The following is a 15,163-nucleotide window of genomic DNA, read 5'->3' as shown; positions in this document are numbered from 1 at the left end:
TCTTAAGCAGGCTCCACACCAGTATGGAGCCTGATGCAGACCGTAATCTCACAACCCTGAGATTGTGACCTGAGCCAAAATCAAGAGTCAGACACTTAACCTACTGAGTCACCCAGCCACCCCAACCCCAGGTATTTATTTTTATCTTCCTCAAAATTGCAGAATAGTGGGACAGTTCTTTTCTTTTTTTTTTTAAGTAAACTCTATCCCCAACCTGGGGCTCAAACTTACCACCCTGAGATCAAGAGTAAACTGTACCACATCTCAACCAGTAAACAACATATGTTAGGCAGTTATTTAAGACCCTTTTAAAAGAGATGTTCTAAATAAGTAAAATAAAAGCTATCCTACATCAGTGATACATACAATTAACATTTAAAGAGACATTTAACATTGTACTGAGTGCCTTTCCTATTTGGATTTGGGTTTTGTCGCTTGCTCAAAGCCTTAGTGTCCTGAGCCTTAGTGTCCACATCTATAAAATGGGTTGAAGTGACAACTAATGAGATAGTGCATGTAAATCTTCATAATACATAGATAGTCACACAGTAAATCACTGCACTTATCTCATTATCTGACCATTTCAACCCTTTACTTGTAGTGGTAGAGGATGTATTATAATTCCTGTTTTATTTCTGAGGAAGAAGTTGTTTAAAAAAATGTTAAGAGACTTGAATTAAGTGGAGCCAAAAGGAAAACCTAGATCTTCTGACTCCAAATCCCTTGCTCTTCTTTCATTATATGACCCAGGCTACAGAGATCGAGCAGTTCCTTTGATAGGTCAAAACAGTATAAGCCTCAGGTTTTTAGCCCCTGACCTGATTTTTCAGTTTTAAATTAAGAACCAGTTCGTTTCACAGCTGGGATGTTACCTCTGAAGAATGTCGAGGTTACTTAGTATCCCATTCAGCATGTGGCTGTCACTGCCACAATGGCCAGTCTGATAAATACTCTGCGATTGGGTATGGAAGCATTTGTTTCCCCTGGCCTTTAGTGTACAACTTGGTCTTTGTCCTTTTCTGCATGAGGTATCTTTTATGTCTGTGTCTCTCTTGTTCTGTCGGTAAGAAAATAAGTAAACACCGGGCTGTCACTTCAGGCCTTCATAAACTCCCAGGGCAGGTCTTGCCAGTAGTCTTGACACATTCAGAATAAAAGAAAATGGCGCCACAGGCATAAGCTCTTACTGTTTCTCTAGTAGCACCACCTTTACTGTGTTTTTGCTCTTAACCTATTCCAGGAGACCCCCATCAATTTGAACAGAAGTTTAATTACCGACGCCCCATGTATCCTATCCTGAGGTACATGTGGGGAACAGATACCTATCGAGAGAGCATTAAGGTGAGAGAGTTTTTGGTGAAGCTGAAGCTGAGTTCTCTTGAGTTCTACTTCAGATAAGCCCCAGTGAGTCGTGGCTCAGTACTAAACTGGTTTTGTCTTGGGCTGGGACTTAACAGGATTTGGCTGACTATGCCTCTAAGAATTTAGAAGCCATGAATCCCCCACTTTTCCTCCGCTTTCTTAACCTGCTAATGAACGATGCCATCTTCCTCCTGGATGAAGCCATACAGGTAAGAAGAAGTAAATAAAAATTTTTTAGGATTGCCTGGGTGATTCAGTCGGTTAAGCATCTGCCTGCAGCTCAGGTCATGATCCCAGGGTCCTGGGATTGAGTCCTGCATTGGGCTCCTTCCCTCTGCCTGCCTTGTGCTCACTCTCTTTTGCTGTCTCTCTGACAAACAATCTTTAAATAAAAATTGTTTAGAACAGATTTAACTGCCCTTATCAAAAAATGACAAGTACATACTTTTTATCTTTAAATTATAATAGAGCAATCTTTATCCCCATAGTACCAGTTTGGACACCAAGAATTTATGGGTAGTAGTATACATGAACCTTGCCGTCACAGAGCTTGATAGGTATTATTCCTTTAGAGACCAGGGTCAAGGGTCATCGAAGCATCATAAACTAGGATGATACTTTGGCAGAGAGTGGAAAAGAAAGGGTGATGAAGCTAAACTAAGGTACACTGGCAGGATTAATCAGGCTGGCGGCACAGAAAGAAATCCAAGGACCCCGCGTTTGGTCAGCGACTTTAAACCATTTTCCATCCCAACCCATCAGTAACCGTGACTCACTAAGGCAATGATTCTTATCCCCTTCCTGGAAGATTCTGATTTTTGCACCACTACTTGAAAATCTCTGGTTTGGGTTATTTTTTCATATAAACATTGCCAGGTCACCAGTACTCTTCACCTATCCACAGCCTCCCAAATCTTTACATTTGAAACATGAGTTTCCCAAAGTCTGCCCCTGGGTGCCTGTCAGCAGCTTCAGTGCTTCATAGCCTTACGCATCCCTCATGGAGCTGCTGCTTGCTCCTATTAAAAGCTTCCCTCATCTGTGATGGGTGTAAGAAAGCTAAGGCAGTGGCCCAAAGGGAGATGAGCAGGTAAGTCGTGAAGGTGGCCTGTTGGGGCGCCACAAGCTCCACATTGATCAGCAGTCCCCCAGGAACTTGTATTTAATCTGTGAGGAGAGTTACTGCTTTTTTCGCAATCCGATACTTTTAGATTTTAGATAGGTTTTTGTAGAAAAGAACAAGTCCTGTAACAAACAGACCCTTCTAAGCAAGAGCTCTGTGATACAGAGAATGACACCAGATGGCATTGTCACAGGACTGCAAGAATGATGAGAAGTAGACGGTTTTTAATATTTATGCTTCTCCTTCCAGACATCTTGCATATTTAATAGAGCTTTGTTTTTTCATAGGCAGCTTGGGGTTTGGTTTGGTTGTTTTTTTGTGGGGTTTTTTTGTTGTTTTTTGTTGGGTGGTTTTTGTTATTGTTGTTGTTTGTTTGGTTTGGGGGTTTTTGTTTTTTTTTTAAGAAGGATTTGTCCTTTTTTTTTTTTCACTTCAGCCTATTTATTTTTGCCTGGGTTTCAGACATGATACTATTTATCCTCCTTTCTGTTTCAGAGACTATAATACTCATGTGGGAACTACCCAGAGTGCACCCAGGCTGAAACAAATCTATATGGAGCTTCAGCCCTATGCTGAGAAATAAAGTCTCATGTTTCTTACATAGTCCTTGGTTTTCCCGGGTTACTAAACTAAATTTTAGGGACGCCTGGGTGGCTCAGTCCATTAACTGTCTGTCTGCCTTTGGCTCAGGTCATGATCCCAGGGTCCCGGATTGAGTCCCACATCAGGCTCCTTGCTCAGCAGGGAACCTGCCTCTTCCTCTGCCTGCCACTCCCTCTACTTGTGCGTGTGCTCGCGCGTGTGCACACTCTCTCTCCCGGACAAATAAAATCTTTTCTTAAAAAATTTTTTAAAAACCACTAGATTTTAAATAGAACCACTTAAGGGGCGCCTGGGTAGCTCAGTTGGTTGAGCGTCCGATTCTTGATTTCATCTCACGTCGTGATCTTAGGGTGGTGGGATCAAGCCCCCCATCAGGCTCTGCGTTCAGCACAGAGTCTGCTTGAGATTCTTTCTCCCTCTGCCCCTCTACCTGCTCTCACGCTCTCTCAAATAAATTTTAAAAATAAAAAAATAAAAAGAACTGCTTAAATATCCTCTTCCCTTCAACTGTACTTTCTTCTCTGATATATTTTACCTCTGGTTTCTGTAGTATTTGAGCAAGATAAAGATTCAACAGATTGAGAAAGACCGAGGTGAATGGGATAGTCTGACTCCAGAAGCCCGCCGAGAGAAGGAGGCTGGCCTACAGATGTTTGGACAGCTGGCACGTTTCCATAACATCATGTCCAATGAAACAATTGGTACCCTTGCCTTTCTGACATCAGGTAAGGACACAAAAGCACTGTGTTCCCAAAAAATCCAGTAGCCAAAATCTGCTTCATTTGAGGGATCAGCCCAGCTGAAATTAAGAATTCAAGACTCTGGGGGTGCCTGGGTGGCTCAGTTGTTGGGCGTCTGCCTTCGGCTCAGGGCATGATCCTGGCATTCTGGGATCTAGCCCCACATCAGGCTCCTCCGCTGGGAGCCTGCTTCTTCCTCTCCCACTCCCCCTGCTTGTGTTCCCTCTCTCGCTGGCTGTCTCTCTCTGTCAAATAAATAAATAAAATCTTTAAAAAAAAAAAAAAAAAAGAATTCAGACTCTGGCGATAGTATCCTGCACAGTCTGAGAGGGAAATGAATCACTAGAGAAGCTTGGATGATGCCCGGGGTGCTGATTGAGGTGGCTCAATCAGTTAGGCGTCCAACTCTTGATCACGCAGCTCAGGTTTTGATCTCAGGGTCGTGAGTTCAATCCATGAGTTAGGCTCCAAGTTGGGCTCCACACTGGGCATGGAACCTGTTTTAAAAAAAGAAGATGCCCATTGTTGACATGGGAAACGTTCACCCTCACACAGCTGCCAGAAAGCATAAGTTGGTATATTTTCCTGAGAACAAGTTAGCCATATAAATATATTGGCTATCCAATTCAGTATTGGCTATACCAGTTCAGTTGGTATCCAGTTCAGTAGCCCCTTGCCACATGTGGCTATCAGGCATTTTAAATGTGACTAGTCTGAATTGTTGAGGTGTGCTAGAAGTATAAAATACCTCGAGACTTAGTACTTTTTAAAAATGTAAAATATTTCATTAATAATTTTATATCGATTATATATGAAATGATAACCAAGGATCACCAGACATTTGAGGAAATACTCCAACGTGAAACATACTGGATGAAAACTTTTTAAAAAATCTTTATGATCTCAGAGGAATAAGAGAAGATATAGCATCCATAAGACAAGAACAAAGAGGCAATAAAAAGTGTTTTCAAAGAACAAGAAAGAGCTCTTGGATATTGAAAATACAACTTAAGTAATTTTTACCTGTCAGTAGAAGGGTTAGAAGATCAAATTTAGGAGCTCTTCCATGAAAGTAGAGCAGAAATAAAAAGAGATGGAAATTAGAATGGAAAGGATAAGAAAACAAAGGATCAATCCAGAAAGCCTCAAAAGAGAAAAATGGAATGGAGGAAATTATCAAAGAAATAATACCAAAAATTCTCAAAAACTAAAAGCCTCTAACTTGAAAGGGCCATAGTGTGCCCAGCACACAGACCTTTTAAATTCTCACACTAAGATGACATTGTGACATTGCAGAAATCAAGGTAAAGAGAAGATCCTAAAAGGTCCCAGAGAAAAGTCAGGTGATGTACAGTGGTTTAAGTGTAAAATGTTGATTTTCACAACAGTGACATTGGAAGCATGGAGCTCCTCGTGGAAAATAGTTTTTTAGCCCAGAATGCTATAGCCAGCCACACTGTCATTTCTGTTTGAGGGTGAATGTGAGGACATTTTCAGGGGTGAAGGTATCGGATTTGCTTCCCACATACCGTTTGAGAGGCTACAAAAAGATAGACTCCATCAGAGTGAAAGAGTAAATCCAGAGGAGGAAGGTGGAATCCCATAAGAGAAAGACAAAGGAAGTGTCCAGGATGGTGGTAAAAGGAGCTCGTGTGACCACCACGCAGCAGGCTTATAGAGCAAGGAGTCCAGATTGGAGTGACAGATGGGAGCTTCCAGAAGGAGAATTTCCAAAAAATACAGAACTGCTAGAAATGATCCTATCGAGAGTTTTACATTTCTGGTGGAGAGTTTAGAAACTAGATTTAGTGACTGGTACTCTGAAAATAAGCAAACAAATTTTTATAAAGTTATATTAAAAAGTATATATGTTACTGGGGCGCCTGGGTGGCTCAGTCAGTTGAGCGTCCAACTCTTGGTTTCAGCTCAGATCATGATTTCAGGGTCATGGGATCTAACCCCATGTTGGGTTCAGTGCTCAGTGGGGAGTCAGCTTGAAGAGTTTCTTCCTCTGCCACTCCCCCCACTCGAGCACTTGGGCTCTTTCTCTCAAATAGATAAATCTTTTTTTTTTTTAAGTATATATATTACTTTATATATGTAATCATTAGGACACTGTGGCTCTGCCGTGAATGATATTTTTACAATCTTCAGGACATAAACTAAATTATCTAACCAAAGATTTGATTATATACTGGGATTTGTATTTGGAGGAGAAGGGCAGGAAATAAGAACTAAACTCTCATCACTAGTGGAGTCAATAGACTGACTAAAACTAAAACTAACTTATTAAAACCTGGCATGTGTTAATGTATTTTTTTAATTTTTGGAGTCTATGTCCTTTGCCCTAGCAATTCCTTACAAATTCATTGTAAGGACGTAATAAGTCTACAAACTTATGTACACAATGAAGTTAATAAGTGAAATGCTGGGGCACCTGGCTGGCTTAGTCAGCGACCCATGCGATTCTTGGCCTCAGGGTTGTGAGTTTGAGCCCCACACTGGGTGTGGAGATTACTTAAAATAAAATCTTTTTTTTTAATAAATAGATATGAAATGTTTATAGTAGAATGTCTAGCAGTAGAAATAATGTTTAGCGATAAAGATAAATAACTTCAGGTGCAATCACACACTGGAAAATTATGTGGCCACTAAAAAGAGTGCAAGTCATCGCTATCCTGCAGAACTTTCTCTGATGGAAATGCTCTGTAAATCTGGACTCATACTGTAGATGCTAGCCACGTGTAGCTATTGAACACTTGAGATGTGAGGTCACTGTGACTGAGGAACTGGATTTTTAAATTAATTTAAATAGACACGTCGGGCCAGCCTGTCTACCATGTTGGACAACACAGGGACATAAATTTACCAAAAGGGTGAGATGTTTATGATACAGTTAATGAAAAAGTAAGTTACAGAATATGTACACATGATCATCGTTTTAAAAACGTGTTTGTTTGTAAATATGGACAGAAAAGCTAGAAGGATGTATTCGAAAATGTTAACAGTGTTTATTTCTGGGTGGTAGTTTTATATTTTGTTTTTGCTCACCAATGTTTTCTAATATTCCTGCAATGAAAATGTATTACTTACATAATTTTTAAAATATTCCCCAGAGGTCTCCAAGTGAAACTCTGAGACATAATATGTAAAAGATGGCTTCTGCATTGAGTTTTCACAGACTGCCTTTTTTTCTAGAGATCAAATCACTCTTTGTGCACCCTTTCCTGGCTGAGCGCATCATCTCCATGTTGAACTACTTCCTGCAGCACCTGGTTGGCCCCAAGATGGGGGCCTTAAAAGTCAAAGACTTCAGTGAATTTGACTTCAAACCTCAGCAGCTCGTATCAGATATCTGCACGATCTACTTAAATCTTGGGTACCTAAGATTTAATTGGGCAAGGCAGAGGGAATTCTAATGTTTTAATTTGGGGTTTTGGTAATGGAATGACTGGTAATTATGTGGAAATAGAAAAAAAAATGGTTCATTTCTAGTTGGTCGATGAATTTTATGTGGTTTTAATCATGAAATTCTGTCTGACCTTTGGGACACTGTTTAGGATTTTCAGTGTTCTGCCTTTTTCTGTACAAAGATAAACTTTACTAATTGTAACCAGTGTTTTAGAAAAGCAGTATTCCTTTTAAGGTTACAGGATACTTGGTAGGGTTCCTTCCTAAAAATTAGAAGAAATCTTTCTATATCAAAAGAACATTGATGGCATGTGAGTGTTGGGGAACCTTGTTCCTCATCCCAGCTGTTCTCTCCCTCACTGACCTGCCCTCTGATCCTCAGTTTCTCTCTGCTGGTGTCCTTCCAGGGACGAGGAGAACTTCTGTGCCACGGTGCCCAAGGATGGACGTTCCTATTCCCCAACTCTCTTTGCACAGACAGTCCGAGTCCTGAAGAAAATCAATAAGCCCGGGAATATGATTGTGGCTTTCAGCAACTTAGCAGAGAGAATCAAGGTGAGGGGGAGGAGGATTTGTTTACTAACATATTCAGTAGTAATCACGGTGTTGACTCAACTGTTCTGCTGGTTACCCTATTTCAAGGAGTAAAAAGGGTATTGCCTTGAGAAAATATAAACATGATTCTTCCTGGTCAGCCAATAACTGGAACTGCCTTTGGTCTTTTTTTAAGTTTTTATTTTTATTCCAGTTAGTTAACATACAGTGTTAGTTTCAGGTATACAATACGGTAGTTACAGATTTCCATATGCCACCGTATCATATTATCCCTAAGTTCTTCATCTCTTTTCAACATGAGAGTGAAGAACAGAAAATTGACTTAAAAAGCTTCTACTAGAAGAGAAGAATGTACAAACTTTATTATAGACTCTATGAAAACTTTTCTACACAGTGTTATCAATAGACTTGAAAATCTTTGTTGTTAACACAGAACTTTTTCAAATAGGATTCAAGATCAGTTGTTTTTAGTCATTTGACTTGTATAGATTTTCTCCATTACATTTGTAGTTAGTAGTTGGCTTATATGGGAATAGTCATACATTTTTTTTTTTTTTTAAATTTTATTTATTTATTCGACAGAGATAGAGACAGCCAGCGAGAGAGGGAACACAAGCAGGGGGAGTGGGAGAGAAAGAAGCAGGCTCATAGCGGAAGAGCCTGATGTGGGGCTCGATCCCATAACTCCGGGATCATGCCCTGAGCCGAAGGCAGACGCTTAACCGCTGTGCCACCCAGGCACCCCGATAGTCATACATTTTATAGATGAAAATACTGTCTTATATTCAGCTAATCCCTTTGGTTGGAGTTTGACGAAACTCCATTAGTTACAAAGAAGGAAAAATCATGGCACAGATTCTAATAGAAAACCTTCCTTGTTGACATCCGTGTTCCCTTCATTGAACTACTTATTTTATTGAGTTGGGCTCCATCTTTCCTAGAGCTTAGCCAGATGGGTGCCTGAGGAACTAGAGTCATGAAGGGATCAAAATGTTGAAGCTACTTTTAAACTCCTCCTATACCTGTTTGTACCTAAAACCAGAAGCTGCTTTTCATACACTGACTGCATGAGTGACTCTGCAAATACCTCTCCTACCACCGTCCCCTTTTCAGTGATGACATTTACAGTAGGACTGCTGCCAGGAGGATCTCGTATGTGATGCGTTTCTTTTTGTGTTAACACTTAAACCCATCCCTAGTCATGACTGCCAGCAGCTGAGCCAAACTTCGGTTTGGGAGTTGGGGTTGAACGCTAAACTTGCTTTTATGATATCCTTCTTGGCTTGTTTAGAAAATAAAGCTGTGAATTGTCATTGTCGCTGTAAAGGGTCCTCAGTGACCTTTTAAGATTATAGTCACTGAATATTTTGAATTCAGCTGCTCGTGAATTCAGCTTAGCGACCAGGTGTTTGTGCTTAGTCCCTAGCAGACCTTCAACAACAGGAGGAGGAGACCTATGCAGATGCCTGTGATGAGTTCCTGGATCCCATCATGAGCACACTCATGTCTGACCCCGTGGTGCTGCCGTCCTCCAGAGTCACTGTGGATAGATCCACCATTGCCAGGCATTTGCTCAGGTACGCCAGCCCCAAAGAGCAGCCTCAAGACAACAGACGTGTGTGTTTGCTGTCCTTTTTCCCCAGTTTCCTAATACAGTACTATCCACCCACAAGGTGCTCCGTATTGTTGATTATTAATGAGTTGAGGAGGCATTTCGGTAGAGCCGTATCACTTGATTGTTGAGGATTTAAACATCCAAAACAAGACACACCGTTGAGAAATGCTGGCCCTATACCCCTTACCTGTTCCTTCCTTGAGGAAATAATTTCTATCCGTAGATGTTATAAATTATGTCAACCTGAAGTATAAGTTGACTTGAACTTGTTTTAATTGTATTTCAGTTGTAAAAATAGAAATGATAACTTTGTTTTGTTTTAAGTCGGTTTTACGCTGTAGCCATCGCATATAGGTTAAGCCAGCTTCTGCCGCTGCTGTCGTACTCAGCCACGGTGGCCATGAGTCCCGTCGAACCTGAGGCGGGGCCTACTGCATTATGTAGAAATGGGTACTGAGAAACTCTTCCTATTTAAAATCAAGTTCCATAAGTTGACCCAAATTTAAGGAAATACTATTTTTTAAACATTGCAAAAAGGGATTTTCTACTTCGTGGTATTTGGTATTAAGCATTCACTATACGCATAATGCTGTCATATGGTGATCTGTCTTTTCTAAACTGTCAGGAAACTTTGTATTTTATTGTGGTCTCAGGATACTGACAGAAGATATATCAGCCCTTCAAGTATATCATAAACCTTCTGACCTGTCAGGAAGCCATAATCTCCATTTATTTGGGTAGTATTCAGCTGACTGAATCAGGTGTCACTCTACAAGGCTTTATCCCTTCACACTTTAGACTATTTCGAGAGCCTGTCACTGAAACTACCAGCAGCTCTGTATGCTCACGTGAGTGTACAGGCTCTCTGCCTTAGGAAACTCGAATCACGTATCATCTGAACAGCAGTGTGGAAATAAAGTTTGTTAAGGAGCATAGAGACCAAGTAGCTAAATAGTCTGCAGAAAACCCAGAAACCTCCTGAATCACTCTTTCTCTCGTCTCCTTTCTAACCTCAAGTCAGCACCTGACTCAGTGCGTCTGGCTTCAGTTTCAGAAGGAGATGCACCCGCTTTTCTAGCTTGGGCTTTGGGTGTTAGAACTTACAGAAATAACCCCTTTCCCTTTCTCTCTTTGTCCCAGTGACCAAACCGATCCCTTTAACCGTAGTCCCCTCACCATGGACCAGATCCGGCCAAACACAGAACTAAAAGAAAAAATCCAGCGGTGGCTCGCAGAGAGGAAACAACAACAAAAGGAGCAACTTGAATAAATACTGTGAACTAAACAAACCAAAAACAACCAACCCCAGAATGTAGATAAACAATTGTTTGTGGTTTCTCTCATTTTGGTTCTGTTCCTTCCTTTTTTTCCTTTCTTTTCTTTTTCTTCCTTTCTTTTTCTCTTTCCCTTCCTTCTTTCCTTCTTTCCTTCCTTCCTTCCTTCCAACTAAATTAGAGAACTGCTCTTGCTGAAACTATGACAATTTAGATTTATTCCGAAGAATTTTACAGTGCTCTCCTGGCTTGCAGGAAATTATGCTTATTATGGCAGCACCAAGTTTAGAAATGATCACTCATTTGTACCCTTTGTTCTCTCTTCCTACTCTTCATCCTTTTCCTACCTTAAGTTACATTAACTTCAGCTACTGAAACTTCCTGCCACCTTACTTTTGCTCTGTCAAGAACTGCTCAAATACCTTTGATGAGCCCAGCTTTTAAGTATATGTCACATATTTCGGTGACAGCTGACACCATTAGAAAGTCCTGTGTCATCGAGGTATTTACTGGTCTTCATGACCCGGATGTCAGCCCTTTTCTTGTTACAGTTCTGCTATATTACAGAATAACCTTTCACACACAAGCAGATACCTTGATGTTTGAGTAGGCTTTTGAATAGAATAGATGAGATTTTCAAAAAGGAATCATGCAGTTTCTGTCGGTAATTCTTAATTTTGCATTAACTCATCCCTCAAAGATCCAGTGGAGGACAGACACTCTCCCCTGGGGCTATCATCACCACAAAAAACTTAGCCCCATAATATTTTTAGGAGGATTGGTAGGACAAACATGAATTTTTGATACCTTATTTAGAAAATTCTGAGGTGAAAGAAAAAAGGAGGCTGTTAGGCCCTCTTTATCTTTTGGAAATCTTGTTACAAGGAGTAGGCTTGAGTGGAAAAGTTAGGGAACAAATATTGTAACCATGAAAGATGTCATTTTAAGACATTATTATCAACCGTGTATTTCAGTATATATAGACACCATGTGCATTTTTATATTGGTCTAATGTAAACTGAGTACCACTTTATATTGTCTCTTCCACGGTAAGATGTATGCAGTGGGTGGCCATATTTACTGACACACTTACTCTAGACAAAATTCTGAGACTATAACATGTATATAGTTAAATGTTTGTTTGGGCTTGTGACCTAACTTCCAAGAGCTGCTTCTAATTCAGCCTTAGGTCATCAGTTAACAAAGTTAGAATTTGAGCACAACCTTGTCCACAGCCGTTTTAAATATCCACATAGCCCCATGTAGTTAGTAGGCGGATGGGCCCCACTTCTGCAAGTTGAGCTTACGCTCCCTACTCAGTTGCACAGCTTAACATGCTAAGTGAGGCACGTTCTCCTATGGACTATGTCACTATCTCTGTAAGCCTGAAGATATCATAAGTGACAAGAGAAGTGATTTGATCTAGAAACAGGGGTCACTGTTTCATTTTTAACCATGGCCTCTTTCAAGTAAGATGGTAGTTTTAGGATATTCCAACACGAGTTGCTATAAGCAGTCCTCAGTGTGCTTTTGATGGCATCACTTGGAAAACCTCACATCAGAGGGCATCCCACACTAGGTATAAAGTAGATGTTGCCTACTGCTGTGCTTTTAAATGGGAAAAAGAGTCTAGGACTCTTGGAAATGGCAGAATGTAAGATATTAATTCAGTGTGCAACCTGAGCCTTTAAGGCTTGGGTTAACAGGATTTGTTTATTTTCTTAAAATGAGCTTCATTTCATATTTATTATCCTCCTTTACTTCTCTGAGAATGAACTGTGTATAAAATAAGCTTCTTCTACTCGCAGTTAACTTCCAAACCCAATCTTATGGGATGTTTTCATTTTTTAAAAAAGTGGGGAAAAGACCAGAGTTTTATAGGAGAAAATTGGAGGAAAAATGGGCACAAAACCTCAGAAGGCAGCTGTTCCCAGCAGCTTTCTAGCTAACAACCTCTATGCTGCCTCTTGTATCTGTGTCTGTATTCTACTTCTGTGGTCTTCAGATTGTAAGCCTTTTCTGGCAAGCTTTTTTTTTTTTTTTTTTTTTTTTTTTTAGTTCTTTTCCTGAAACTTTTTATGAATGGCTATGGCACCATTAATGCTGCTGAGTATCTTTAAACTCATTACAAAGGCAAGTGTATAGCTTAAGGCCACTGTTGGTAAGGAAACCAAGTGTCCTCTGTGCCTTTCTTTCTTTGAAATAATTTAAGAACATCCCAAAAATGAGACTAAAAAATTAATCGTCTTGGTGTACGCCATGGTGTGTATATGCGCTTGGAAGCTTAAAGAGAGGTTTTGTTATCTGGAACTCAGAAACCGCTCTCAATCTATTAGAGCAGACTTTCTTATATACCTAGTTTTATGTGTTGGCTTTGCTAGAGTATGATAGGAAAATGAAGCCTCTTTATCAGCTCTGGTATTGCTTACCAAGAGGGTAATAACTAAACTTGGAAAATTATTTAAGTAGGTTTTATCAAGCAATCTTGGTTTGTTGTGTTTTTTTTTTAATATAGTTTGTAATGGATATGTAAAAACAAAGAAACATTGAAGGTTTTTTAATGGTGCAGGTGAAGGTGCCAGTTGCTATTTGGTATCACAGTCTACAAAAGCTTCATTACTTTATTTGATGCTGGTTGCTAAGCAGCCATTGCCCAGAGCATAAGTCTGCTGGGTGCCTTTACAAGCCAGAGTGGCTGATGCTGCACTGTCGACGTCATGTGAGGAAATCATGCACATGCTCTAACTGCTACACAGAAAAACCTAGACAAAAAAAATAAAAAATAAAACGACAAAAAGGTTGATTGAAATAAAATTTGATCAACATAACTGTATTTTGAAACATTCCAGGAAGGTTACTTCTTGTCAAACTTGCCTGGGGGTTTGTTCAAAGCTTGTATTTAATAAAGGAACACCTGACTTACAACCTGTGTTATCACTTCCTTCCTTACAGTATGAAAAGCTAGTGGCAGTTTCAGAAATCCCTCTGAAATTTTAGAGGACTCTGACCTTCACTTCTCTTCAGGGTGGTATCAGATGTGGGTCACCCAGCTGAGCTAACCTCCCTTACCAGGCTTCTGGACCCTGGAGTTATCCAGAGGAGTCTTAGGGCATGTTTCTTCCTCATCAGTTCACTTCTGGCTTCACTTTTCTTTATCTGGCCTAAACCCCAGGTCCTTCATTTTAATCATTCACTATCACATTCCCTGTCTTGCCCCTAGTTTCTCTACTCCTGCCCTGTAAGACCTCAGTCTAAACTGACCCAGTCATTCCTCTCTCTCCCAGTATCCAAGCTACAGACCACTGTTGGAGAAAAATGACACAATCTTTAGAGTGCTGTGACCACAAATCAGTGGTTGCTAACAGTGCCCAACAACCCTTCTATGTGTCCGGAAATTCAACACCAATCCAAACTTTAACCTTTTTTCACCGATCTTTCCCACCCTCCCACTTAGCCTTCACTGAAGATCTTGCCTTCCACTTTACTGGAAAGATAGGAATTTCAGATTTTCCACTTTCAAACTTCTCTCCCATCATCCCATCTGTGAAAAGGCCCCACAGTTCCAAAGCTAACCCCCCCAATCTTTTTGTCTCTTCAGATATTTTATCAATCCCCCTTCTCTATCTTCAGTCTCTACCTTAATTTCCATAGCCTTATTTGGTTTTATTTTACAGGGGAGGGGGCCCGCAGAAGGAGAAGGAAAGAATCTTAAGCAGGCTCCACCCCAAGGCCGAGCCCAGTGCAGAGCCCAATGCTGGGCTCCTGTCACAACCCTGAGGTGAAAATGAGTCAGATGCTTAAGGACTGAGCCACACGAGCGCCCCCTTACTTGGTTTTCTGACTCGCATTACTTTATAGATAGACATACTCTGGCTTCTACCCTAATTTTCTGAAAGTGCTGTAGCTAATATTTCCATATTGGTAAATTAACTTTCCCAGCCTTAATTTGACTTCTGTAGTCAAATTGGAGTCAGCTTGGCAGTGGAATCATTCCATTGAAATGATGCTCTTGGTTCCTTGGTATCACCTCTAATTTTCCTTTCCACCCATCAGTCAGATTTGCTCAGGCTTCTCCAGGATACATTTTTTTTTTAAAGATTTTATCCATTTGGCAGGGAGAGAGACAACAAGTAGGGCGAGCGGCAGGCAGAGGGAAAGGGAGAAGCAGGCTCCCTGCTGAGCAGAGAGGCCAACGTGGGGCTCCATCCCAGGACCCTGGGATCATGACCTGAGCCGGAGGCAAACGCTTAATGGACTGACCCACCCAGGCGCCCCACAGGGTACATTACTTACAATTATGTTCTTCACAGCAAATGCCACTTCTCTACATATATCTCCTCTTCCAGTCATATTAAAGTTTCAACCCTGTAGTATAGAGCTGTTCTGTTATACATCAATCTTCTCTGGAAATCTTTCAGATCACCACCACTCCTAATCCCATACGCCCCATCCCTGTTTACACAGCAACCTTTTCAGATCC

General features: G+C 40.7%; 1 protein-coding gene across 2 annotated transcripts in view; it reads left to right on the top strand.

Moving 5' to 3' along the window:
- The window catches only part of UBE4A (ubiquitination factor E4A), a 35,302-nt gene extending 21,694 nt beyond the window's left edge, over window positions 1–13,608 (top strand). For both annotated transcript variants that reach the window (XM_008690011.2, XM_008690012.2), the window contains exons 14-20: window positions 1,241–1,341; window positions 1,458–1,571; window positions 3,639–3,813; window positions 7,027–7,207; window positions 7,647–7,794; window positions 9,214–9,371; window positions 10,550–13,608. In XM_008690011.2, the coding sequence (XP_008688233.2) occupies window positions 1,241–1,341; window positions 1,458–1,571; window positions 3,639–3,813; window positions 7,027–7,207; window positions 7,647–7,794; window positions 9,214–9,371; window positions 10,550–10,679 (1,007 nt within the window). In that variant the 3' untranslated portion in view covers window positions 10,680–13,608. The remainder of the gene's footprint in view (window positions 1–1,240; window positions 1,342–1,457; window positions 1,572–3,638; window positions 3,814–7,026; window positions 7,208–7,646; window positions 7,795–9,213; window positions 9,372–10,549) is intronic.
- Window positions 13,609–15,163: the final 1,555 nt, after the last annotated feature.

The sequence above is a fragment of the Ursus maritimus genome, unplaced genomic scaffold (genome assembly GCF_017311325.1).
Source record: "Ursus maritimus isolate PB19 unplaced genomic scaffold, ASM1731132v1 scaffold_16, whole genome shotgun sequence".
NCBI classification, from domain to species: Eukaryota; Metazoa; Chordata; class Mammalia; order Carnivora; family Ursidae; genus Ursus; species Ursus maritimus.
This window is presented reverse-complemented; position numbering and strand designations above follow the sequence as displayed.